We start from the raw sequence: 27,130 nt of genomic DNA, 5'->3' as shown, positions 1-27,130 counted from the left end.
TGTGATGTAGTTTAGTACGCTGAAATAGTTGAAGGCCATCCACAAGATCTCATGTGTAACTGACCCAAAGGCAAGGTCTAAAAAGACCCAAAGGCGGTCTCTTTGTTCTTTCTTGGCAGTTGGTGCCAAATGACGCTGGCATGCTACAGACATCCTGAGAAGCCCTGGATGCTGGCTTTCTGCACTTTGTGTCAATATAGTTGTTTCTTTGCCAACACGTTCTCACTCCCAACTCGTCAAATGTGTGACGCATGGTCAGGCTCCCTCTGCTTCACTTATCGACGCGCAGGGTACCCCCCTCGCGTCGAGAATTGACGTGCAGGGTCCTCCTATTGAATACTATAGAGCTCCCTAAACGTTGTTTATTGACGACAAGAGATTGCCGCGGAAGAGCCTGTTGTCCGTATATTTATACATTTCCGAAATCACATTGTAGTGACGTGTACTGAACACAATATATTATATAATGTAAGCAACTACCTGAGAAACATCAGATACAGCAGCTAAATTAATTATAGGCTATTACTTTTGTATCGTTTATTGCATTTATGGAGGGAGAGGTGTATGCTGGGTAATGGAACAGCTAGCGACACGGTGACTTTATTCACCCGCTTCGGCTGTTATCAGTCCATACAATGGGCTTTATTAGCAGAAATCAGTCCCATAGATGTGGGCCATCCACCTGCTAGATTGTTCAGAAGGTTGTTATCATCCATCCAGATGGAGGATCACTAACTGGAGCGTGGGAAGACTCCAGAATCCACTCTGGCTGGAATCCGGTGGATACAGCAGTGTTACAGGTAAGACCATTTAAACCAGGGGTCCCCAATCTCAGTCCACGAGGGCCGGTGTCCCTGCAGGTTTTAGATCTCACCCTGGGTCAACACACCTGAATCACATGATTAGCTCATTACCAGGCCTCTGGAGAACTTCAAGACATGTTGAGAAGGTAATTTATCCATTTAAATCAGCTGTGATGGATCAAGGACACATCTAAAACCTGCAGGGACACCGGCCCTCGTGGACTGAGATTGGGGACCCCTGATTTAAACGGACAGCATTTATAGAATGACTATTAAAAGTCAGCGAGTGTCAATAATGTTAATGTGGTTATGTTAGTAATACACCCAGTGCTAATATAACAGCTTTAAGATGCATTTGTAGATATTATTACGTGTTTTACCGTCTTTATGGTGCTAGCTTAAAGTTACGGTGTAAACGTTAGCTTATATTGTAGTAAAGCTGTTACTGTTTAAACGATGTTGGGACAGAAATATTAGCTTCTGTCATGAGTGATGAAGTTACTAGTTAATAAAGTTTCCAGTAAAGTGATTAATCGCAGCCACAGATTAACAGTAAATATCTCGATTAGCTTCAATGCATCTGTAATAAATATGTGCACGTTTCAGTGCTTCGTTTAAACTGTATGATACTTATACTGACCCAGGGTCAGTGTAAAATACAATCCTAGCTGTGTGAACAAAGCCTGGCTCCTTTAATCCTGCATGACAAACCTCAGGATGCAGGTTATTATTACTCTTTCCTGCTGGCACACCTGTCACACCTGAGAGTCAGCAAGATATAGGTTAACACTCAACTTTAAACAGTACCTCTGTGTCTCTGTGTGTGCTGAACATCTAGAATCAGATTGAGTCAGGCTGCATCAGCTGAATTTGTTATTTGTAAATATCAGTATTTTTTATTCAGGTGTGGGGATAATATGTAAGACTGCAGTGAAGCGATGCGCCAGATTAATCCCTGGCCAAAGGCATCGTACTTAAATCAGACTACTGATCCAGCCACATCAGCCTTTTGTGAGGTCTGTTTAAAGTAGACTTAAAATGAACTGCAGGTTCCTGAGAGGTGGACTGAGAGCACAGGAACACATGTTCATACATACAGCTGCAGCAAGCTTACATTAATTTTAAATCGATTTGTTACTCTGATGTCTGTCTCTCTGTTAGTCCTCTGACAGACTGGTACCTGTCCAGGTGTGCTCTACCTATGACTACTGGGACAGGCTCTGGCTCCTGTAATAGAAATTTTCTATTATTCTCATTTAAAGTATTTAAGTGCTTATGCATATGCTTAGTTGTGACACTGTTATAGACTGTTCAGTGAAAGTTTCTAAAACTAGATGAACTTACTTCAGCATCAGCAGTTTGAGAAAACAACTCCCTTTACAGGTGCTGATTAGGCCAAGGGCACAAAACAGCATAACCATTGATCTGTTAGGTTTCATAGCGAGACGCGTGAAGTGTGGTACGATCAGTTTGTAACTTCCTCCCTCTTCCTTGGAATGCATAAAGGAGTGGGAGCACCACTTCTGTGGCAGAGCTGGCATGACTGTGAACTTAGATGTTTGATGTGTGTTGGCTCTCCTGCGCGCAGTAATGAATAGCTTGATCACAGCTCTTTCTGTGTTGCAGACTTTATTTACAAAATTCCATGATACCCCCCCCCCCCCCACCCCACTGTGAACCTGAATTGAATATTCAGAAGACATTTGTTTAAATACTTCTAGAAATCTGAGCTGTTACTGTGTCCTTGGATTGTGTGGTAATAATATTAGAGCTGGCAATCTTTCTTACTGAATCTCTACTATGGGTCATGTTACCTGAGATTAATTCTATGTTTACCTGACAGCCTGGACAAATGTGCTGTGTGAAGGATGTAAATCAAATCAGATCTTAACTGCTTACATTTAAGGAGCCTGGTCATATTTAATTGTAATATGAACCAATGATTTTCTGATTGCTGATTCTAAGAGAGTCTTTGTGGAAATTTGGCTTTTTGTCATTTTAATTCTCTTTTCTGTTTGCTAGAACAGTTCTCCACAGTCGCTGTCCACATGGGTCAGTGGGACCAAGAAGCACTCTGCTAATGTGAGACTCTGACCAGCAACATCCAGCAAGACCCAGGCAGCGTTTTCTATCTCCCAGCTGGAGTTTTTTTGTTTGTCTGTGACTGGAGAGTCAGATTTTTGTTGAGGCTGGAGGAACAGCCTCACACTCGCAGAGGTAAGTCAGTTTGCAGAGATCCCTCCCACCCTGGCTTTTATGTGGCAGATTTCTTATCTGAAACAGTAACATTTCACTGACTGCTGCTTATATCACAGGTTAATACACTCTACTGATCCCTGATGGGAGAATCATCACCTCTGCCAACAAAGAAGCCTGGTGGATGTTTGTTTGCAGTCTGATGATGGGACCTCATGCTCTGCATCTTCAAAGTTTGTCTCTTGATTATTATTCATACACAGTAATGTGAAGTATGCTTATATCTAGTATAACGGGACCAACCTGGTGCTCTTCATTTATGGAGGCTGTTGAGTCTGAATGTTGGATGTTGTGTGTCTCGTGTTCTCTGGACTTTGTTGTCCTCAGTCTTTTTGCAGGATCAGAAAACAAAACCAGGATGACCATAAATGTTTCTTCTCCAATTGGATGATGATAAGACTGTGACACGGGATGCCACCTTTAGTCTTGTGATGAAGCAAAGCTCAGGAAGAAGTGTGATTAAATGGTACCCACATGTGTGCTGCTGAGAAGGATGTACAGGGGCACCTGCAGCCAAATCCAAGCCTCCTCAGGTTAGTTGTAGTTGCAGAATGCTTTAGGACTGAGACAGCTGAGGCATCAAATGTTTGATTAAAGCGATGAAAAAGAGAAGTTTCTTCCCTATAATTATCACTTTTTAAAATCTGTAGCAACTTCAGGTCTGTCAGTGTGCTGAGGTCACAGAAACAAGAAAAGCAGCTTCAGACTTCAGAGTGTTGTTTACAGTTTTCTGTCATCATGATCTCCCCTGAAGTTTATCACTATTAGGCAAGCATTAAGTCCACAATACTGTAATGATGATTCTGAGTTTGGTCACGGTTGCATAATATTTTAATAATATACAATTATTTTTTGTAATTCATATTTTTTCTGTTAATCAAAAATTTACTTTGTGAAATTTGTATTTGAGAATGCAGAATGTGACAATATATTTTTGTTCAATATTTAATTTCTTTCAGTTGCAATTGTTAAATGAAATGTATATATAGATATATATATTCTGATCTATGCTACTGATCTATGCTGACAGAGCAGAGCGGCCGTTTGTGCTCACAGATGGTGACGGTGTGGAGAGACGGTGGTGTTTCCTCAGAAGAACTAGCAGAGTCACAAAGGGCACAAGTCCTTCTCACCACCTTGACTTACTGACTGATGCTCGTCTGCACTGCACAGAGGAAATCAACTAACCGAGGTTTGTCCAGTGCAGTGTTATGAAATGTATATTTGTTTTATGCTTACAGATATGTTTTTCTTGACAGAGGCTCTGCAGAGGTTAGACAAAGCAGAGAAAATATGTGCTTTACATTTTACTGTGATTTATTGAGATATTTGTTGCCTGATGTTCAGCAGGAATGGAGGAATGGAATCAAAGGGAGAAGTTTTTGATGTTTTTGTAATGATGTAGGTAAATCTCCAGTTTCTGAGTGAGGGAGAGAGGAGTCATCATCCAGGTAAAGTGACGTGGATCAGTGGATACACTTGTCTCCCCTTTAAAGGAGATACTCTTAGAGAGAGACGATCCGAGTCATCATAAAATGTTAGTGCTTTCAAATACACAAACATTTTTAAAGGACAAAATCGAACATCCCACTTTGACTGTAATACAATTAAATCTTTGCATGTGTGTTTTCAAACTCTCAGATGGGCAGGATATCACTATTGGACTGTCTAACCTGCAGGAGCAGCACTGAATGACCACCACACATGAGCATGTTCCTGCAACATTCAGCAGCTCTGCTTTTGGTAAGTAGAGTTACCTAACTACAGTAACTCTAAACACATGCCATCCATTTCTAACGGCCTGGTTACTTCCTGTCAGTTACTTTAGAAACCATGTGGTCACCTGACCTAACACTGTTTCTTCTTCTTCCCCTTAATGTTGAAGTGTCAAATGTCAAACAGCTGGAGAGGAAACTACACCAGTGTACTGGGATGTTTCAGCAACACGTGCCAGATGCTGTTCCTTCATGGTTTCATCACCAGAGACAGCCCCGCCCACCTCATGACCTCGCCATTGATCATGATGATTATAATAATGACAGCGAGCGGAACTAAAACTGTAAAAATCCACGACCAGAATGTTTAGATGCTTTCTAATTATTAATGAATACTGAGAGCCTCTTTCTGTGTTTTCTCTGTTTTGTTTTGTTTTTTACCTCATTTGTTACTAACAAAGTTCACCAAACTCACACAGTTTACATTCTGTATGTTTCCATCTTTACCAGCCACACTCTTAACTGCAATTAAGAAAATAATCCTTAGAAATCGTCGTTTTTCTCTTTTGTAATTGATGATAATTCAGTGAATATACTGCGCCGCTTCCTTTAATTGCGTCTCACATTGCTTTAAGTTTTTCAGTGTCCAGTTATTTTTTTACTGTTGTTTGAATTCTCTGTATGTTTGACCCTGTAGACTGTTTAATGGACTGCTTGTCTTCCTGTTTGTAACCGATACCTGTTTTTGACTAAAGATTTGGATTTCTGACTTTAACACAGCCTCTGCGTGTCCTCCCTTTGTGTCCTCTTCCTCTGTGAATGTGTTGCATGTGTCACAGATTCATTTATTAACAGCTTTCCCACAGTGAGTTGCATCAGCATTCATTCACAGCACATTTCAGAAGGATTCAGATCAATACAGTGATCTTATAGTCAGAATTATCCTGACAGACTCCCACTGTAAATTATCTTTCATCAGGTCAATTTTAAAGCTCAGTATTTCAAAGCAGGCGTTATGAAGAGTCATACTGGCATTAGGACTGTAACAATATGTACTTACAAAGTCAAAGTTTTTTAATTATGCTAGAATATTGGAAGACAATCAGCTTTTAGTGTTTTCTGCATATTAATTATACTGAAATAGAGACGGTGACCATAACTGTACAGAAGCACTAAACAACTGACAATCTAACAAACATTATTGGCCTGAGCCGTCATGCACAGTGAGTCTGATCCTTTGCTGTGAGAGTCTGACAAGCATGTTTCTGGTCAGTTTGGAAGAAATAATCACAATGTTGATCTTTTTTTCAATATTCCTTCTCTTTTACAACATAAACTGTGATCAAAGCTACTTATGTTCACAGCATGTAATAATACTGACAGTCCAGGGCATTGTGGTCTGTTGAGCTAGGGTTAGGGTTAGCAATTCAGACATATGCAATCAATCTCTTGCTGGATATAACAAACACCTAGGAATTCATATTATAATTTGATTTTCATGAAATATTCAAATTCAGTATCAGTCATTTTATATTATAACCATGTATCCACCCAGGCTCATGGTGGGGCAGGGCTCTGTCCTGGGATGCTTGAGTGAAAGGTAATGTACACCCTGACCAGGTATCCAGTCTGTCAGAATTGTTTTCAATATTTGGTTCTAAAATATGAGTGAAAACAAAAATCCAACTAGGATTCTTGCATATGATGGGTGAAGTCTGTCTTTGACTGTATTGTCCAGCTGATCCATCAAACCCCCAGCAGGTGAACCTTATTCATGACATGGTAACAATGTAAAAAATTAAACAGCAACAGTCTAAATGTAAAGTGCATTCTAAACTCCTCTTCAATAAATTATATGGATGTGCAGTGAGTCATTCAGGACTGTAAAACGTGAACTACAGAACCCAGAGTCTTCATCATTAAATCTGTGGTTGCTTCATTTTTCTATCCTATCTCAGATACTTTAAAAGTTTTAGTAAAGTTGCATTCTCATGGTGAGGCAAAGTGTTTTATGTGTGTGTGCGTGTGTGTCATGAACGGCTGTAAAAGCCCTTTAATTACAGAACAAAGCGGGGTTTGAGTTCGAGTTACGGCAGACTGGCGCTACTTCTAAATGGAACGCAGCCTTCCTACGGCGGACAGCTAATAACAGGAATCGGACGCGGTCCACCCGAGGCCACAGCAACCACCATAGCAACCGCCTAGCATGTCTTTAAAACACATTCTTTATCCATAACTATCAAAAACGTGAAATGATTTGTAAAGTGTGAAAGTGTTGCAGCTGCAGAGAGCTATGGCAGCATCTTTGGAAGCTGTTTACATAGCTAATAATATACGATGTAACCATGGAGACAGTCACGTGAGCTAGCGGTGCACGTTTACTACAGTGAATAAGGTGATTGTGTGCACAGCGTCCACACGCTGCAGAGGGTAAAGACATTACTTCAATATTGTTTTATATTTATATATATTTGCCTTCTGCTGACCATCACCTCAGGTTCACTATTACAGTTTCAACATACAGATGTCTAAATATGAACACATTAAAAAAAAACATGTCTCAGAAATAAGCACAGCTGTTCATGTTTGTCATTGTAGTTTTATTTGTAAGAAAATTGTGAACTTCATATTGTGTATCAAGTCAAAGAACATTTGACAAGTCTGAGTCATTTCTTTGCCCTATGAGAGCTGGAATAAATATATATCCTGACAGTTACAGTTGAGCAAACTTCAGTGAAATGTTGAAACAGTAGAGACAGGTAGAAATGGGATCGGACTAATCTTTGCTTAGTCAGATACGTCCTGTGTTCAGTCCATCATATTAAAAAACAAACAATAGCATGATCCGTGTGATTTTGCATCCATTTCCAAATCGCAGTCAAGCAGCCCAGTCTCATACACAGGTAACAGAAATGTCTCTAATGTAGACGTGTACAGTGTAGTGTAAGCATTAAAAGATCATAAAGGAAACACTAACATTCATGTGAAACTAATTGTAATAAAAAATGAACAGGTGCTTTATAGATTTAAAAAGAAAGAATCTGAAAACAACACTTTTTTTGGTCTAAGTGGTCAAAGTAGAAAACAGAACTGATGTTCAAGAACAAACTGTAGCTGCACTAATATTACACATCTCCATTGTTGTGGTGAACAATGTTGCTTTTATAACCACATGCAGTGTGTGACCATGACTGTCCACTGAGACCATGAATGCTACTTCGCTGAAGTCTCCTTCTTCTTCTTCTTCTTGCCATCAGAATGGAAGCAGACAGAGCACGAGCTGCTTTGATCTACTGAAAGGAAAAAGCAGAACATCTGAGCTGAAACCATTAAGACAGAAACAATCGTTCAATGCAGTGTCTCAGGTAGCTTAGCCTGCTGCAACTGTTGATACAAGCTCAGTACAGTTAACACAGTGTCGGGGAACTCCAATGTGGGAACTAGTGGCTTTAGGTTTGTAGTCATTTAACTTTCATCCATTCATTCATTTAATTCAGGAGGAAGAAATGTCAGGTTGGTGCAGGCTGGCATTTGGTCCCATGCTGTCTTTAACCAAATGACTTGGTTCACTTTATGGCTGGGCTGTATGTGGGGTTATATCATGTTATTTGGGCAGGAGTACCTGTCCCCTGTTAGGCTTAGAAGGTTTCTCCATAAGCAGAGCTTCTAACTCTTATAGCTTTTAGCACATCTGTAGCTGTGCAGGCTGACAGGTTTTTGGTGGCTCTTTTTACCCCACACTGGTTGTGAGTGTGTAAATAGCCCCACTAGTTCTTTTGGGTTGCAGTTAACTTGGGAGGAGGGGGGTGGGTCTGCCATGACTAGATGACTAAAAATGATCTGGGATACATACATTTCATAATGCATGCATATATCTCTATCAATTAAACCTGGTCTGAGTGCTGCCATTTTTTACATTCAGTTATTTCTCTTAGAAATGTTGGATCTAAATAATGAATGTGTTACAGTTAAAGTGAACTGGTCAGTGTAAATGGCTCATTGGGACAAAGAAACCTTTAAATTAAATACCATCACCTGACATTGAGTGTCAAACAATATCAAAGCTGTAAAAGCTGTTTACAGACAGAATTTATAAAAACTAAGATTGTAAATAAATTCAAACTAGTGAGCTTTTCTCTTTGTGCTGAATATCAACACTGTGACTTCTTAGCCTGTAAGCTTTACTTCAGCACAACCAGTTGTAGAAGCCGTCACTCCAAATGTCTTTTGATAACAAGAAAAAATACCTTGTCAGTACACGGCCTGAAGTTCTTCTCCAAACATCTTCTGCCATCGACTTTGTCTGCTGGTTTGAAGACAATAGACCACAAAAAGATGATTTAGTCACTTTGTCTGCATCATGCAGCTCGAATGTGTCGTGTAACGATGTTGAATAGCCGCTGTTATCCCTCTGCTGTGTCAGTAGGATTGTACTGTACAGCATCTCATTGATATGTGAGGAATGCTAATGTAACAGGATAACAGACGTCTGGTCTTACATCATTAAAATATAACGGGCAGGAGATATTTAGATATTTTTATATTTATATTATATTTTATAGCTGACAGATATTACTAAATAGATAGAATTTACTAAATGGTTGAAAACATGAAAAATATGTCCATAATCACAAATGACCATGAGAGCCAGTAGAATTAATTCAACTAAACACTCAAAAGACGTCCTTAAATGTTCTTTAAGTGGCAGAACAGATGAACAAACAGTTAATCGCTTACTTGAGGTGAAATCTGCTCAGCTACTTTGAAAACAGCTTCTAACTGGTTCCTCCTTTAACAGGATGACTGCTCAGGGGTAAGGCCATGATGCAGTCCAGCAACCTTTATGGTTCTGCTTTGATTCACCAGGAACTATTAGGGAAACCTTCCAGCGCCTCCTGTGAAAGACACAGGCATAAACACACAAACATTTATTAACATGTTCCACAGTCTTCTAGTTTGATTTTCTCATCCTGTGGACAACAACGTACAGAGATGCAGGTTTATGTTAACTTTTGTAAGGTTTCTTTACTGAACACATCCAGCTGCAGCTCCACTGTGATCCTGAACTGGATAAGCACTTAAGAAAATGTGTCAATAAATGCACATACATCAGCTTACTATATTTATCCAAACAGACTGGACCAATAATGCTTCACTGAGTTAGAGACTTTAACAGTCTCTTCTATGTAAGAATGTCTCGTGATAGACCTGCAAACTTGACAACAAAGGTTTTTCAGACTACATGTAGCTGTCCTCTATGTCAGCTCACACATTTACATTCATGTCACACTTATTTCTGCTTTCCCATTTTTACCATTAATGCTTACATTTTGATTGGATACCTTGAGTTTGTAAATGATCAGATTACATAATTGGGATACAATGTATCCAATTCAAGGTCGCGGGAGGATGAAGCCTATCCCAGCTGATACAGGACAAAGACAGGACAGGCTGCCAGTTTATCGCAGGGCAAAAACAATACGTGTGACAGAAAATCCACTTAAATGTTTGATATTTCTAATAAAAATCATAATTATAATTATTATTTAAAATATTATTTAAAGGTTTCTTTATAAATACATTTAGAATTTTTTATAACCCCTAGAATATAAACCTGGGCTGTTTCAGATTCTGACCTCTGACCTCAGTGACCAGGCTGTGTCCTCACTGCAGCTCCCTCTTGGAAGTACGTCTGCTTCTTGTCTTCCCCCAGTGATGACCGCCTGCCCTTAATATCACGTACTGTACCTGAGGAACAAAACAGGACAAACACTTGCCTTGATTTAAGAAGTACATTCATAACGAGATATGAAAAACATATAATTATGGAAACACACTAGTTCACCCTTTGGGAGGAATCAGTTCCTGTGAAACATTTCTGTAAATGAACATCATGGAGAATGAAATAAGTTCTTCAGGTGACTCAGCAGTCCCACACTGACAAATGAAACTTCTGTGGAAGAAGAATCTGGATTTTTTTTTTATTTCCAATCCAGTCCTGCTTTAAACTATTAAGGATTAAGCAACAGTGCTCATATTTGCTCTTCTGAAGTCTGTGTTAAGCAACAACAAACATAAATTAGTAACAAAAATACAGCTGAGTAGAAGCTTTACACACCACGAGCAGCCATAACGCTAAATTTTAATCTTCAAATGTTTCTGAGCCGTCTTCAACCTGTTTTTAACACAGAAAAGTACCACAGTCAATGCAGCCTGAATGAAATCCTAAATGTTCAGCACACACAGAGACACAGAGGGACTGTTTAAAGTTTAGTGTTAACCTGAGTCACTGATCATTTACAGTATTACAGAGTCTGGCAGTCTTTGCATGATGTCCACGTCACTGTAAGTTTCTAGCTGACTCTCAGGTGTGACAGGTGTGCCAGCAGGAAAGAGTAATAATAACCTGCATCCTGAGGTTTGTCATGCAGGATTAAAGGAGCCAGGCTTTGTTCACACAGCTAGGATTGTATTTTACACTGACCCTGGGTCAGTATAAGTATCATACAGTTTAAACGAAGCATTGAAACGTGCACATATTTATTACAGATGCATTGAAGCTAATCGAGATATTTACTGTTAATCTGTGGCTGCGATTAATCACTTTACTGGAAACTTTATTAACTAGTAACTTCATCAGTCATGACAGAAGCTAATATTTCTGTGCTAACATCGTTTAAACAGTAACAGCTTTACTACAATATAAGCTAACGTTTACACCGTAACTTTAAGCTAGCACCATAAAGACGGTAAAACACGTAATAATATCTACAAATGCATCTTAAAGCTGTTATATTAGCACTGGGTGTATTACTAACATAACCACATTAACATTATTGACACTCGCTGACTTTTAATAGTCATTCTATAAATGCTGTCCGTTTAAATGGTCTTACCTGTAACACTGCTGTATCCACCGGATTCCAGCCAGAGTGGATTCTGGAGTCTTCCCACGCTCCAGTTAGTGATCCTCCATCTGGATGGATGATAACAACCTTCTGAACAATCTAGCAGGTGGATGGCCCATATCTATGGGACTGATTTCTGCTAATAACGCCCATTGTATGGACTGATAACAGCCGAAGCGGGTGAATAAAGTCACCGTGTCGCTAGCTGTGCCATTACCCAGCATACACCTCTCCCTCCATAAATGCAATAAACGATACAAAAGTAATAGCCTATAATTAATTTAGCTGCTGTATCTGATGTTTCTCAGGTAGTTGCTTACATTATATAATATATTGTGTTCAGTACACGTCACTACAATGTGATTTCGGAAATGTATAAATATACGGACAACAGGCTCTTCCGCGGCAATCTCTTGTCGTCAATAAACAACGTTTAGGGAGCTCTATAGTATTCAATAGGAGGACCCTGCACGTCAATTCTCGACGCGAGGGGGGTACCCTGCGCGTCGATAAGTGAAGCAGAGGGAGCCTGACCATGCGTCACACATTTGACGAGTTGGGAGTGAGAACGTGTTGTCTTTGCAGGAAAGTAGAAAGTAGTAGTCTTTGGGCCAAGACACTGAAGAAGATCTTTCCCTCTACGTTCAGCAGACAGTTCTGGAGAAAATGGCCTAAGGAGTTCTTCTCCTTAGGGATCAGAATACCTCCTGCTCTTCACCAAGCCTTTGGAATCACCGCTTTCTGCCACACTATCTTCATCAGCTTCCACGGGTATTTGAGGACTGATGGGGTGTTTTTATAGAACCTTTATGAAATGCCACTAGGTTCTGGGGCCGATGCTGCTCTTGCCTGCTACACTTCACTCCATGTAGATGGTCTTCTGTCCATTTGGTGTTCAGGTGCCTGGATAGGTGGCATATCACTCAGAATGGTAACTGGTTCATGCCTCCAATGCTCAGAGTAAGTTATCCTTAGATGATCTTCCAGGTCTTTTATGGGCATTTTGAGGCACCCGCTCTTCTCTTCAACAAAAAGGCTCTTAACAAAGTTGTATGGCTTGATGTAGAAAACAGTCCCGTTTTTCTTCTTACGTTGTCGTCTGAGGTGTTCTGCTCTTAGCAGCTTAGTAAGTTGTTGCTTCATTTCTTTTTCCTGGTTTAAACTGCCTTTTTGTTGTCTCTGAGTCTTGTTCTTTACCCCAAACTGCACAGCCCCATAGCTGTAGATGACGGTCCCCAGGTTCTCCAACTTCCTTTCAACTGGACTTTTGTTGATCTAGTATAAAAGCCAGTTCAGAGTCAATAGTTTCTCACTCTCTTTTCTCACTAGATCTGGGCCACACAATCTGAACTTTCCCACCTTCCATCTTCCTTTCCCTTGCTGGTAATGGTTGGCTAGACTCAGTGTTGGAAGATTCTGTTGGTTGTTTCTGGATGGGCTCTGGGTTGGAACATGGTGTTGATTGTGGCTGGCTTACATCTATACACAAATGTGTTGCTAGCTGTTGGTGGCTAAGCTCCAAGCTAGGGGCTGATATTAAACGGCTGTGCCCTGAGCTAGAATCTAATATTGGGTGTGGCTGGGTAATCTCTAGACTGAGAACTGCTACTGGCTGGATTTACGGAAGAGGATTAGGGCCACTGGAAAGAAAAAAAAAGAATTCTGACTTTAATCTCAGAATTCTGACTTTTTTCTCAGAATTCTGACTTTAATCTCAGAATTCTGACTTTTTTCTCAGAATTCTGACTTTATTCTCAGAATTCTGAGATTAAAGTCAGAATTCTGACTTTTTCTCAGAATTCTGACTTTAATCTCAGAATTCTGACTTTTTTCTCAGAATTCTGAGAAAAAAGTCAGAATTCTGACTTTAATCTCAGAATTCTGACTTTTTTCTCAGAATTCTGACTTTAATCTCAGAATTTTGAGGTGGGCACCTGCAGGCATCCATCTTCAGTGACAGGGATGTGTCCAGGTGTGCAGGTGGAGACCTAATTCACTAAACATGGTGGATATAAGTGATTTTTTGCGTGGCCGAGGGGTCCCCGAAGATGCTGTTTTATTAATGGAAGAGCAGAAGGTGAGTGAAAAAAGAGAGATACTTTGGTGTCTCTTATTTTTACAGGAAAACAGTTACGGTACAGTTACGGTTAGCTGTTAGCATGCTTGTTAGCTTATAATGTTATATAGGAATGAACGTGTTTCACGATGTTACAGTATACTCGGTGAATTGACGTTTTAACTGTTGCAGGATCATCCCAGATGGGTTCGTTGCATTTTATTTTATTGTTCTACTATTTCAGTTTTTCAAGGCAGTTAAGCGGAGCTGTGTTACAGATGCTAGCCGCCTGCCAATAACACTGGTATATTTGATATTGGCAGTAAGTTACACTTAGTACAGCGGAGGAGAGAAACTGTAATGAATGTTTATGTGGATATTTCACTCAGAAAAATGGGTGGCGTTCATACACAGCCACCGACACACAGCCCCGGTTGTTGTTCTGACGGTGGCCGACTGACGATCCCCTCACAACATGCTAACACAAACTAATGTTGTGCATGTAACTGTGTATACGTTAGTGGTACAGCGTCGGAAGAAATGAGCAAACTGTTAACTGTTTATAATGTCAGAATGACGTCATCGTTCTCCTGCACTGTGTAATGTATGTCAGCTCAAGAAGGAAATCATATCTTATACTCTGAGCTGCCCAGTGCACTTAACGCCTGCGTGTGGAAATGGTAGGCTGCACTACAGTTCACTACCGGTAAAAAATAAATTTAATACAGTATTTGGGTTTTTTTTTTTTTTATAGAACAATAAAATAAAAAGTGCTGGCTGAGGAGCGCTGCCGCGTTGAACTTTGACCTCGGAGTGACGTGACGTTTGTTTGAACAACCAATAGAAGTGCAGAAAGTCGCAAATCAGGCATATTGTTCGCATAAACACAAAAATAAATAAATAAATAAATAACGAAATAATCCCGATGTTGTGCCAAAGAGTGATTTGTAATGTTACTTTGTGTTCTATGTGTAATACCTTTGCTTAAATGACTAAATGGACTGTATTTATGACACTGTGTTATAGTCCTACATACATAAGTAACATTCATATGTACAGATAAAAATGTACAGAGATATGTACACAAGCGTGTACACAAAAGTCTACTGCTGATCGAGCTGCTCAGTGTTCGTACAGTCTCATGCAGAGGGCGTGGAGGTGTTGTCCATGGTGGATGTTAGCTTAGACAACATCCTCTCCTCCCCAGTCTGCTCAGTGGATTTTAGCGGACCGCTAAAGCTGGCCCTCCCGACCAGTTTGTTAAGTTTCCCCCTGTCCCTCTCTGCCATTCCACCACTCCAGCAGACCACAACATAAAAGACAGCAGACGCCACCACAGTGTCGTAGAACATCCTTAGAAGACGTACTACCTACATCATAACCAATCAAGTCCTGCCTTTTTTTAAATACAGATTAGGATTTACTATTTACTGAAAGGCTATGCATTAGTTTGCTTCTTTCATTATTGTGTTTCGCCCTGCATAAAATAGATAGCTTTCCTGATAACTACAGTCAGTACTCTCCTGCTGCCATTAGCGGTGACCTAAGAGGCTTAACCATAATATTGCTTTGCAGTGTAAATGTTGCAGAAAATGACTGTCTTTTCTTTCTTCTTGTGTGCAGATTGACTGTGACGTCATAGCACTGATGGATGACGCAACTTTGGCAAACTACATTCCCTCGTACGGAGACCGAATTGCCCTCTTCAATTTCTGCAAAAGCAAGCAACCACTGTCAAAAAGAAAACTAGGACTTCTGCAAAAACTTCGTGAGAAAATGAAAACCAGAAAAGAAAGTCCAAAGGAGAACACCTCACATACAGATGCAGGAATAAGACAGACAAAGAAGCAAAAAGCAACACGAAATGTTGAGATAGGATGGATACATAGTGATGGAAAAGTAGCCAAACAGGTGAGAGCGAAGCAGGGAGGTGGCACTAGAAAAATTCAAATGGCCACTGATGCTGGATTAAAAGATATTCTTCAAGAAGGAAAGAAACTTTTTTTTCCTGATGGCATATCTCCTAAGAGATGTGAAACAGATTTTGAGTTTGAGGTTTGGGACTTTAAACAGAACCACCTTACTGATGATACCTGCCAGTCTATTGGCAATATGTATGAGGCAGCGAGACTGACAATGTTACGCTTCTACATCGCAACAAAACCAAAAGATCCTGAAGAAGATGCCAGCGAGACATCTGAAGTGGTGTTTGTCTCAGAAAGCAGTGGCAGTGATAGTAATCCATTGCAAGTGGGGGAAGTCAGGGGTAATTTTGATGAAGTCATCACTGGTTCAGAAATTTCAGATGATCCAGAAATAACTTTTGGGCCAATTTTTGATGCTGAAGAAGATACAGAAGACACATTAGTCTATGAGGGTTTTCTTGTACCCCTCAGTCCACCTAATTCAGAGAACGTAATAACAATCACCATACGTCATACTGACACTTTACGTGACATGATTACTGCTTTCTCTGATGCAGAGATTTTGAGAAAAACACTGAATGTGAAGCGCATACTTCCAGACAACACAGAAGAACCAGGCACTGGATCAGGAATACTAAGAGATGTACTCACATGCTTCTGGCATGAATTTTATGAGCGATGCACCCTAGGTGCAACAGTTAAAGTGCCATTCATTCGCCATGATTTTCCTGCTGAAAATGGAAGGCAGTTGGGCGAATACTCTTGAAAGGTTATGAAGAATGTCAGTATTTTCCAAATAAACTTGCAATCCCTTTTCTGGAGCAAGTGCTTTTCAATGGTGTTTACAGTGATCTTAAAGCACACTTTCTACAGTTTGTCAGCAGCCAAGAATGTGATGTTTTGATGGAAGCAGTAAAAAATTTCTCTGCAGTTGACTTGGATGATCTTGTGGAAGTTCTTGACAGCTATGGCTGTAGAAAAAGAATCACTGCTGAGACTCTTCCTACAATCCTTGATGAAATAGCACACAAAGAACTTGTCCAAAAACCAATGTTTGTTATTGACTGCTGGAGGGAGATCATCAACCCCCATATCTCCCTCAGTCCGGAGGCACTGACCAAGTTATTCTCTGAACTGCAACCAACTTCAAAAAAAGTGTGCCAGCTCCTGAAATTTGCTGTGGATTTGACTCCACAACAAAAAGAAGTGAAAAATCATCTCAAAAGATTCATCAGAGAGTTGGATAACATTAAACTTCAGAAATTTATGCGTTTCTGCACCGGATCTGACCTTATAGTAACAAACAGTATTTATGTGGAATTTCAAGATATGACAGAGTTTACAAGAAGACCAGTCGGACACACGTGTGGGAATGTTCTGCAGCTAGCTAACAGCTATGAAAACTTCCCAGATTTCCGTTCTGAATTTAATGCAGTTCTTGAAAGTAATGTCTGGGTGATGGACATTGTTTAGACTCTCACAGCAATGCGCTACATTTGAACTGCTCATTCACACTAGAGCATAACTGTAAAGAGATGTTAGGAATATGTATTTTTATGTATTTTGAACTTATACAGTATACTTTTTTTAATTAGAGAGAAGTTTCCCATCTCTGTTAGAAGTCCAGTTTTGGCTAATATTTCAGTTTCTTTTATCATTTTGAGTTTTACATGATACAGTCACAAAACAAAACAAACAGGTACACTGTTTACTACCATATCCAGAGCTGTCTTCACCAAATCCAAGCTTTACAGCTGTAATACAGAAACCTTCAGCAAAAGCATGAAGAAAGAATACTAAAGATCTATAAACTATAATTAAACTGCTCTTAAACTTTCTTTAATGCACCATGTGTGGTGTGAGAATTCAGCACAGTCAAATACTTTTTTAAGTAATTAGTAGTAAGACTAATTCATTCAGATGGTATTTTCTTATTAGGTCAGGGCTAAAACTGAACATAGTTATAATGTAAAAGTAATGCTGTTATTCAACACTGTATTGTAAAAGGAATATGTACAATTTTATACTTTTGCATTTGCATTTGTCATGTCTGAAAATATTTTGCTTTACAGTATATGCAATTTTTAGTTAAGGTAGGTTAAGGTATCAAAGTTTGGCATTTGTTGTTGATTACAAAGGTTCTATTTAAAGTTGGTGAAAATATTTTTTAAAATTCCAGTATTTTCTTATTGTCATATTGTTTCTAAGCATACCTGTTATTCATCCATCAAACTGATTCAAGCTGCTTAAAGGATTCAGTCTGTTTTGAAGACAGTTATTGATTACTAAGATCATAAATAAACACTGTACAGTTCAGTGCAGTGGTCAAGTGCTGTGATTATTCAGGCATCCTTTTGTAATGCCAAATTGTCATGTTCTCAGATAAAGTATTAATCTTAACACCTGAAAAAATGTCTTTTTACTGCCAGAAATTATGCATTTTTATTTGTATGCATGTATGTTCTCAACCATTCACACTTGTTTTTATGTGATACCACAATAGCCAGTGTTCATGATCTTTACAGTAAGTCACTGATGTATACTGATGCGTAACAAGACTGTATGAGATCTATAAGTTTGTTTTAAAAGTTGAGTCATTCTTGTTACAGGGCAGCTTATACGGTTATGAGTTTTAGCCATGTTATTGGCATTGGCAAGAACAGGTTTCTTGTAAACTTTTTCCAATAAAATGTTACTGTACACAGTACATTTGTATTGTTGTTTTGAATATGTTCATCAAGCTCCTTATCTATTTGAACATGCCAGATTTCAAGAGACTGCCACACATGAGCTCAGTAACATGGAAGAATACCATTTATTTTTAATTTCAAACATTTCATAAAGATACACAAATATAAATGTAAAACATGTTGCACTTAATGGGACAATAACTTGGTTCCACTTGCAGGAACTGTTTTGTTGCATTGTTGCAGGGCAGGGATACTACAAATATAAGTCAAAATATTTTTGGTATGTTTCTTATAATTTTAGGATTCATATCATAAAGGAGCCTTGTATACGACACCTCACACTGCATCAGTATAGCAATGACTCATGGTCATTTTACATGAAAACCAGCTAAAATATCTTACAACTAACAGAAGTGAAATAAAATAATAATTAGGTGATGGATCTTCATATGTGTAAATGATTATAATAGCTTTGCTTTAATATAATTGCACTAAAAGTTCCCCAAAAGGCATAACCACTTGAAATATTAACAATGATACGTTTATAGAAACGTTCTGTTGTCAAGACCTAGAAATGTTAATGCTACTATGGTTTGCTGAAACATACCACAGATAACCTGGGCACCTAGCATATCACATGCTGGTGCCTGGGTTTCCAGCCATGAATATTAAGAATAAAGGTTGATACAGAAAACAATGAACAGGGAGCTGGTCAGTTTATATTTTATATACTATGCACATATCTGGCAACAAAACACAGAAATTTATATTGCAATTGACGGGTAGGCAGATTTACAACACTTATGATTCAATCAAAAATATAACATTTGTAAATGCAGTTTAATGTATGGCCTTTTAAAAGGATTAACATGTGTTTCATAACTGATTGATAATATCACAATGTTCAGCTTTTTCAAGCAATATATAACCAGTTCTGTTTATTGGTAGTGTGAATGTAGAAATAAATCTTACTTGGGGGGAAAAGATACCAACCAAACTGTATTTATTACTATGATCAACATAAAATGATACTAGTTGGTGTCGATCTCCTATCAGCACTCTGAATTTACATTACAGCAGTAATAAACAGCAATATTCTGACAGAATGACCTGAAAATGGCATGTTCGGTCACACCTAAAAGATGTCTTTCATTTAATGCAGTGCAGAAATACCTGCATAAAAGGTACCTGTAAGACATGGCACCTACTATCAAATCACGTTATCAAGATAAAGAGAAATATTTTGTATTTATTTGTACATTTACACACTGAAGTTTCTTAAATACTTTGCAGTATTTCTTCTCTTAACCTAATATACAGATCTGCAGCACCAAGTGGATCTCCTGGGGCATCCCATTCATTTTCTACCATAAGCAGACAACACAGTTCAAAGACTGTTTCATCACAGGGGTATTGACCTTTTGGGCTACACTCTTCCATACACAAAGTGATATCCTCCATAGAAATAGGTTTCAGTCTGTCCTCAGCACTGTGCAGCTCTGGAAATGAGTACATTACTACTGGTCGACCCGATGCTGCACTACCACTTGGCCGGATTTTGTGCGAGTTCCATGTGTTCACAACTTCAAGTTCATCCTACATGAAAAACAGCACAATACAAGTGTATGAAACAGACCATGTACCAGTAGATTTAGCCAAAGTTGAGGCTTATTAACTCATTAATCAACAGACATAGAAAGTGACCTCTAATTAATGTAAAACCAAGCAGCAAAAACAAAATAGCACTGTCACTAAAAAGCACATGGACACAGAATGGTGCTACATGATTCTACTGTTGAATAGATAGCCCAACACTTTATACTCAGTGTGCAATGATTCTACAATATATTTTCAATAGAGAATTAACCAAATGATAAGATTGCTTTCTGAAACCGTGCCCAAAGGACCGCTAGGTAACAGACTCCATAATAATTAAAACCATGTGGCAATAAAAAAATTTTAATGCTCAATGCACCTGTACTGAGAAAGGGGCAGTTAGTTCCACTGATAACATGAGTACAATTCCATCAAAGTATTAAAATGGAATCCCAAAAAGTTGATTCTGTTCATGTGGATGTATTGTTTTCAGTGTGAGAAATGTTTTGTCAAAAATCATTCTTTACCTGGCTGATTGAGCATGCATCAAGACATATTAAAATGGAAATAAAATTCATATTTTATTTAAAGAAAAAAATGTTCTAACCATATTTATATTTTCTATTTTTGCAGCTAAGACATTACATAGCATGAGCACATGCTTTTACCTGAATAAGATTGAGAAAGCAGAACTGGATAAGACTTTTGTCCAAAAAATCCCCTGTGAAGTGGCCATCATCCTGAAAACTTTGAAATAAGTTCATCCAAAATTGTGCACTCTGTTTGCGTAGGGTAGCCCACCATCCTTCTATACGTTGGTTGGCTGTACTTCTTCCGTAAAGGAAACTTTTCTCACCTGCAAAACTGTCTGTGTGGTTTCTCCGTAAAAACATCTGCATTTGTTCGACACAACCATTTTCTGTACCTCGGTCAGCACGTAACCTCTCTGGACATCCATTGATGCATGAAACTGTTTTCAGAAAATAACTTGCAATCAATTTAGGGTCATTGTTTGTGGTATAAGCCTCCATCCATACAACATAGCGGCTAAAACCATCTATGCAGCCACTGATAGCAATACCATATGGTTTCAACTTGTCATAGCCATCCATGTGCCAGAGAGCATTTGGCCCTCTGCAGCTGTACTGACGTCTTCTCAACCGTCGAGCTCGTCTCAGTTCCACACCTTGAGGGTCTACCAATTTGATTATGCATCTTACAGTATCTTGTGACACCACAAATCCATGTTGAATTGCACGAAGATGTAGCCAACGATAACCTTGCATCTGTCCATTTGTCATGATCTCTTGTTGGACAAAGGCTAGCACTTCCTCCAAGTTTGATTGATTCTTCCTTCTAAAGAGCCCAAGTCTTTTACAAATTCTCTTTAGAGTTCGAACACTTATAATTGTCTGATGACTATGTGCTAAAATTGAAAGTATTTCTTTGTTACTGAAGGAAAGTCTGAAATACAGTCTTATAAAGTCATCCAAATCTGACATGTCAGCGACTGTTTCTCTCACTTCGAGAGGTGAAGTTTTTGCAGAAGTCCTAGTTTTCTTTTTGACAGTGGTTGCTTGCTTTTGCAGAAATTGAAGAGGGCAATTCGGTCTCCGTACGAGGGAATGTAGTTTGCCAAAGTTGCGTCATCCATCAGTGCTATGACGTCACAGTCAATCTGCACACAAGAAGAAAGAAAAGACAGTCATTTTCTGCAACATTTACACTGCAAAGCAATATTATGGTTAAGCCTCTTAGGTCACCGCTAATGGCAGCAGGAGAGTACTGACTGTAGTTATCAGGAAAGCTATCTATTTTATGCAGGGCGAAACACAATAATGAAAGAAGCAAACTAATGCATAGCCTTTCAGTAAATAGTAAATCCTAATCTGTATTTAAAAAAAGGCAGGACTTGATTGGTTATGATGTAGGTAGTACGTCTTCTAAGGATGTTCTACGACACTGTGGTGGTGTCTGCTGTCTTTTATGTTGTGGTCTGCTGGAGTGGTGGAATGGCAGAGAGGGACAGGGGGAAACTTAACAAACTGGTCGGGAGGGCCAGCTTTAGCGGTCCGCTAAAATCCACTGAGCAGACTGGGGAGGAGAGGATGTTGTCTAAGCTAACATCCACCATGGACAACACCTCCACGCCCTCTGCATGAGACTGTACGAACACTGAGCAGCTCGATCAGCAGTAGACTTTTGTGTACACGCTTGTGTACATATCTCTGTACATTTTTATCTGTACATATGAATGTTACTTATGTATGTAGGACTATAACACAGTGTCATAAATACAGTCCATTTAGTCATTTAAGCAAAGGTATTACACATAGAACACAAAGTAACATTACAAATCACTCTTTGGCACAACATCGGGATTATTTCGTTATTTATTTATTTATTTATTTTTGTGTTTATGCGAACAATATGCCTGATTTGCGACTTTCTGCACTTCTATTGGTTGTTCAAACAAACGTCACGTCACTCCGAGGTCAAAGTTCAACGCGGCAGCGCTCCTCAGCCAGCACTTTTTATTTTATTGTTCTATAAAAAAAAAAAAACCCAAATACTGTATTAAATTTATTTTTTACCGGTAGTGAACTGTAGTGCAGCCTACCATTTCCACACGCAGGCGTTAAGTGCACTGGGCAGCTCAGAGTATAAGATATGATTTCCTTCTTGAGCTGACATACATTACACAGTGCAGGAGAACGATGACGTCATTCTGACATTATAAACAGTTAACAGTTTGCTCATTTCTTCCGACGCTGTACCACTAACGTATACACAGTTACATGCACAACATTAGTTTGTGTTAGCATGTTGTGAGGGGATCGTCAGTCGGCCACCGTCAGAACAACAACCGGGGCTGTGTGTCGGTGGCTGTGTATGAACGCCACCCATTTTTCTGAGTGAAATATCCACATAAACATTCATTACAGTTTCTCTCCTCCGCTGTACTAAGTGTAACTTACTGCCAATATCAAATATACCAGTGTTATTGGCAGGCGGCTAGCATCTGTAACACAGCTCCGCTTAACTGCCTTGAAAAACTGAAATAGTAGAACAATAAAATAAAATGCAACGAACCCATCTGGGATGATCCTGCAACAGTTAAAACGTCAATTCACCGAGTATACTGTAACATCGTGAAACACGTTCATTCCTATATAACATTATAAGCTAACAAGCATGCTAACAGCTAACCGTAACTGTACCGTAACTGTTTTCCTGTAAAAATAAGAGACACCAAAGTATCTCTCTTTTTTCACTCACCTTCTGCTCTTCCATTAATAAAACAGCATCTTCGGGGACCCCTCGGCCACGCAAAAAATCACTTATATCCACCATGTTTAGTGAATTAGGTCTCCACCTGCACACCTGGACACATCCCTGTCACTGAAGATGGATGCCTGCAGGTGCCCACCTCAAAATTCTGAGATTAAAGTCAGAATTCTGAGAAAAAAGTCAGAATTCTGAGATTAAAGTCAGAATTCTGACTTTTTTCTCAGAATTCTGAGAATAAAGTCAGAATTCTGAGAAAAAAGTCAGAATTCTGAGATTAAAGTCAGAATTCTGAGAAAAAAGTCAGAATTCTGAGATTAAAGTCAGAATTCTGAGAAAAAAGTCAGAATTCTGACTTTAATCTCAGAATTCTGAGAATAAAGTCAGAATTCTGAGATTAAAGTCAGAATTCTGAGAAAAAAGTCAGAATTCTGACTTTAATCTCAGAATTCTGAGAATAAAGTCAGAATTCTGAGAAAAAAGTCAGAATTCTGAGATTAAAGTCAGAATTCTGAGAAAAAAGTCAGAATTCTGAGATTAAAGTCAGAATTCTTTTTTTTTTCTTTCCAGTGGCCCTAATCCTCTTCCGTATGGATTTGACTGAGTTCCAATCTGGAGACTATGAGAGGGTCTGTAAGACAATGAACTTTGATCGGGGTGCTGATACCCTGAGGACCGAGGGGGTTCTGCCGCTGGGCTTCAATCAACTGATTTGACTTACTTCTTAAAAAGTGTCAATGCGGGGCCCCTTTCTCACCTTGCTGAGGCACTTCTTCTTGCCTTGGTGGATTTTAAGGCCCATGTCAGTTGTTAGTTTTGACCAGCCACAAATGCAGTTCTAAAGGTTCTTTCCTACTGTCATTGATGGTCCATTATTTGCAATGCTGGTTGAGCTATTCATCGACAGGGGATTTCTAAAAATCACCCCGCAGTTCTTCAGCTAAGACACCTGAGTTAGAAAACACAAACACTGCAGCTGTCTTTCACTCGCGAGGGCAGTCATGGACGCAAGACCTGCGTCTCATCACTGTCTGCGTGCTTTATTTATACTTTTCTAAGTGTGTGTGTGTGTGTGTGTGTGTGTGTACATATAAAACAGAGTTATTCTAAGAACTCAGAGCTGAGGTTCCCCTTTTTCTAAATCTGTATGTTCCAGAAAAGAGGAAGCTGCTAATTGGTAAATAAGTTTATCATCACAAAAGTTATTAGGTGAAAAGTCACGTAGACGTGGTTTGCTTAGTGATCCATAAAAGAGCACATTTCATGTAGCTGATCACATTATGTACAATTTTCTTTTAACAGTACCTTTCTGTGGTTCGTTGCCATTAAATCCATCCAAAAAGGGTCTTCTTCCACCCCTGCTCTCGCAGACCCTAGGGGTAACTTCTCCTTTGAGATTTCCGTAGTAATATTGTGTGTACTCAAGTACGCTAAAAATGGTAAATGGCCTGTATTTGTATAGCGCTTTACTTAGTCCCTAAGGACTAAGTAAAGCGCTTTGGGGTCCCTAAGGACCCCATACAGTGATGGCAAGCTACATTGTAACCACAGCTGCCCTGGGGCGCACTGACAGAGGCGAGGCTGCCGGACACTGGCGCCACCGGGCCCTCTGACCACCACCAGTAGGCAACGGGTGAAGTGTCTTGCCCAAGGACACAACAACCGAGCCGGGGCTCGAACCGGCAACCTTCCGATTGCAAGACGAACTGCCAACTCTTGAGCCACGATCGCTCGAAAAGCGCTGGGTCCAGCTGGTATGAGGCGCTAACCCACACCAGCCCCATTAGGGCCTATTCCCTGCTGTCAGCAGTCTTTCCAGGCTGTCATCTGGCCTTTCCCTGATTGTCAGCTGCTCTGTCGGTCACTGGATCACTCCAGAGTTCTGATTCAGTAAAAGTATTAGGCTACGTCCACATGTACCCGGGTATTTTTGAAAACGCAGATTTTTCTATGCGTTTGCACCTTTCGTCCACACGTAAACGGCGTTTTCAGTCACTGAAAACGGAGATTTCTAAAAACTCCTGCCAGGGTGGATATTTTCGAAAACTCCGTTTTTGCATTTACGTGTGGACGAGAAAAACGGAGAAAACGCAGCGTCAAAGGTGTGCGCCTTTTTTGACGTCACACTGTGCGCCACATTATTGTTTCGGTGAAATGAATTTCTACAATACTGTTACTGTTAATTGTACTCTCTGCAGTGTTTAAATGCTTACATATACACACACAGTTACTGTCCCTCCACACATACGACTCGGTTCTGCTTCTATGCCCCATCTTTGTTTACTATTTCCTACCGAGGTTTCTAGACTTCTGATTGGCCAACATTTCTACACGGTTAGGAATATATCGCCACCTGTTGTTTTGGCATGTTCCTAGCAGCGTTTTCCTTCATTTCTGCGTTTATGTGTGGACGGGATTATTTTTTTAAACGAAAACGGAAAATCTCCGTTTTCAAAAATACCCGTGTACATGTGGACGTAGCCTTAGATGTTACAATCCTTGATAATGCATTGATTTAAATGGAGAAAATCTTGAGGGATGGCTGTTATGAGGACAGGCAACCAAGAAACAGGCAATCAGCGGCACACATCCTTGTGTGCCTCAACTTTTGGTCTTTTACCCAAGCTAATCTGCCATTTTTCCTTGGTTAGGTTTAGGGATTAGAGATCTGATCTAGATTATCATATTAAAATTTGGGACACATTGTCAGTAGTGGACCTTGGATTCGTCAGGTGTTTCGGCCATTATCACTAGACAACCTCATCCAAGGAGGCCCTGCCAGGGTTGATTGTGTACCTGGTTTATGTTAAATTGGTATTTCTCACAAATTGTTATTCACTCAAATACTAATATATATAATCAAATAAGAGAAAAAAACAATTAGATTACAAGCAGAGGAGTCCCTAGTGCTCCTCATTTAATCGCACTTTAGATTCCAACCAAAGGGGAACTTTTGTCAATGCACAATTTCCTGGTATACCGATTACACTGATGCTCACATCAGAGATAAGATGATGGCTGTATCCCAATTCAGGGTCTGCAGCCTTGGAGGACGCGGCCTAAGCCGGAAGTGCGAGGCTTGTAAAATGGGACGGTTTAGCTTCTGTCGCGCTGCCCAGGTTGACTAGCAACCATGATACTAACCGCTGGAAATGTTTCATACAGCATTGTTTGACAAAAATGAAGGAGAAAATCTTGTAATCATTTGTTTGTTTGTTTTAACATGAGCTTTGTTTGATTTAATAAGTATCTGAGGTTGAGACCAGCACGTGTAAGCACTGGTGTGTCTGTGTGTCTGTGTGTATGCATGTGCGAGAGAGTGTGTGTGTGTTTGTGTTTGGGAGTGCGTTGTGTGACCTCCTGCCCACAAAAGGGTAATAAAAGCAGGAAGCTTACTAACCAAGAAAACAGAACCCTCACATAGATGTCCCTACAATAAAACACTACAGCCTCCCCCACCAACAAACTGGCTGGGGAGGTGGTCAGAGACAAAGGAATGTCTTTGATCATGCTGCTTGAACTAAGACTTACAAATTTAAGTAACACAATGACAACATTTAACAATTTGACTCCAACAACTGATATATTAAATATTCCTTTGTTAGGTGAGAAAATCATACCATGTCATAACTGCTTTAAGTCATACAGAATAGATATCAGAGCCTTAAACAGGCTGACTTCTGCTAAATGGGTCAAACTCGGCAGAAAGTATACAAACACATAACATCCTTATAGAATATGATGTAACACTATAGATCAACTTACCTCAGAATATATAAAGCATATAAACAATTACAGCAATATGATGCAACAAACACAGCAGTGCTACTAATCCAAAATACTCAAAGCTTCATAGAACTGAAACAAACATTTATTTTTAGCTCCATTCTGCT

The 27,130-nt window shown here is 39.5% G+C and overlaps 1 protein-coding gene and 3 long non-coding RNA genes across 9 annotated transcripts; 2 read left to right on the top strand and 2 right to left on the bottom strand.

Moving 5' to 3' along the window:
* Positions 1–739: 739 nt before the first annotated feature.
* On the top strand, positions 740–5,523 carry LOC109197366 (uncharacterized). 6 transcript variants are annotated; one of them, XR_002058477.2, is made up of 7 exons: positions 740–800; positions 2,826–3,020; positions 3,119–3,592; positions 4,090–4,251; positions 4,465–4,596; positions 4,701–4,802; positions 4,945–5,523. It is a non-coding gene; the product is annotated as an uncharacterized LOC109197366 (long non-coding RNA). The 6 variants fall into 6 exon arrangements; XR_003216610.1 differs by lacking the exon at positions 4,465–4,596 and adding an exon at positions 4,407–4,460; XR_003216608.1 differs by having other exon boundaries at positions 4,407–4,596.
* A 3,368-nt stretch (positions 5,524–8,891) lies between these two features.
* LOC109197517 (uncharacterized) lies at positions 8,892–11,733 on the bottom strand. The gene is made up of 4 exons (XR_002058569.2): positions 11,671–11,733; positions 10,411–10,522; positions 9,512–9,669; positions 8,892–9,080 (listed from the first exon to the last, which is right to left on the bottom strand). It is a non-coding gene; the product is annotated as an uncharacterized LOC109197517 (long non-coding RNA).
* Positions 11,734–13,546: 1,813 nt separating this feature from the next.
* On the top strand, positions 13,547–15,745 carry LOC106098329 (uncharacterized). Its single transcript, XR_003216942.1, has 2 exons — positions 13,547–13,759; positions 15,362–15,745. It is a non-coding gene; the product is annotated as an uncharacterized LOC106098329 (long non-coding RNA).
* A 3,837-nt stretch (positions 15,746–19,582) lies between these two features.
* LOC109197698 (uncharacterized) lies at positions 19,583–23,444 on the bottom strand. Its single transcript, XM_019353435.2, has 3 exons — positions 23,229–23,444; positions 20,618–21,627; positions 19,583–19,949 (listed from the first exon to the last, which is right to left on the bottom strand). Exons 2-3 carry the CDS (start codon positions 21,449–21,451, stop codon positions 19,632–19,634), a joined length of 1,152 nt encoding a protein of 383 aa, XP_019208980.1. The 5' UTR covers positions 21,452–21,627; positions 23,229–23,444; the 3' UTR covers positions 19,583–19,631.
* Positions 23,445–27,130: the final 3,686 nt, after the last annotated feature.

The sequence above is a fragment of the Oreochromis niloticus genome, linkage group LG16 (assembly GCF_001858045.2).
Source record: "Oreochromis niloticus isolate F11D_XX linkage group LG16, O_niloticus_UMD_NMBU, whole genome shotgun sequence".
Lineage (NCBI taxonomy): Eukaryota > Metazoa > Chordata > Actinopteri > Cichliformes > Cichlidae > Oreochromis > Oreochromis niloticus.
The sequence above is the reverse complement of the archived record's forward strand: the minus strand, read 5'-3'. Positions and strand labels throughout refer to the sequence as shown.

Bases quoted from the DNA above. Each gene is read 5' to 3' on its own strand.
- LOC109197698 (XM_019353435.2), bottom strand. From the start codon at position 21,451: ATGTCAGATTTGGATGACTTTATAAGACTGTATTTCAGACTTTCCTTC. The intron at 19,950-20,617 runs GTAAAAGCATGT...TTTTTCATGTAG, and splicing joins GCTTTCTCAATCTTATTCAG to GATGAACTTGAAGTTGTGAA.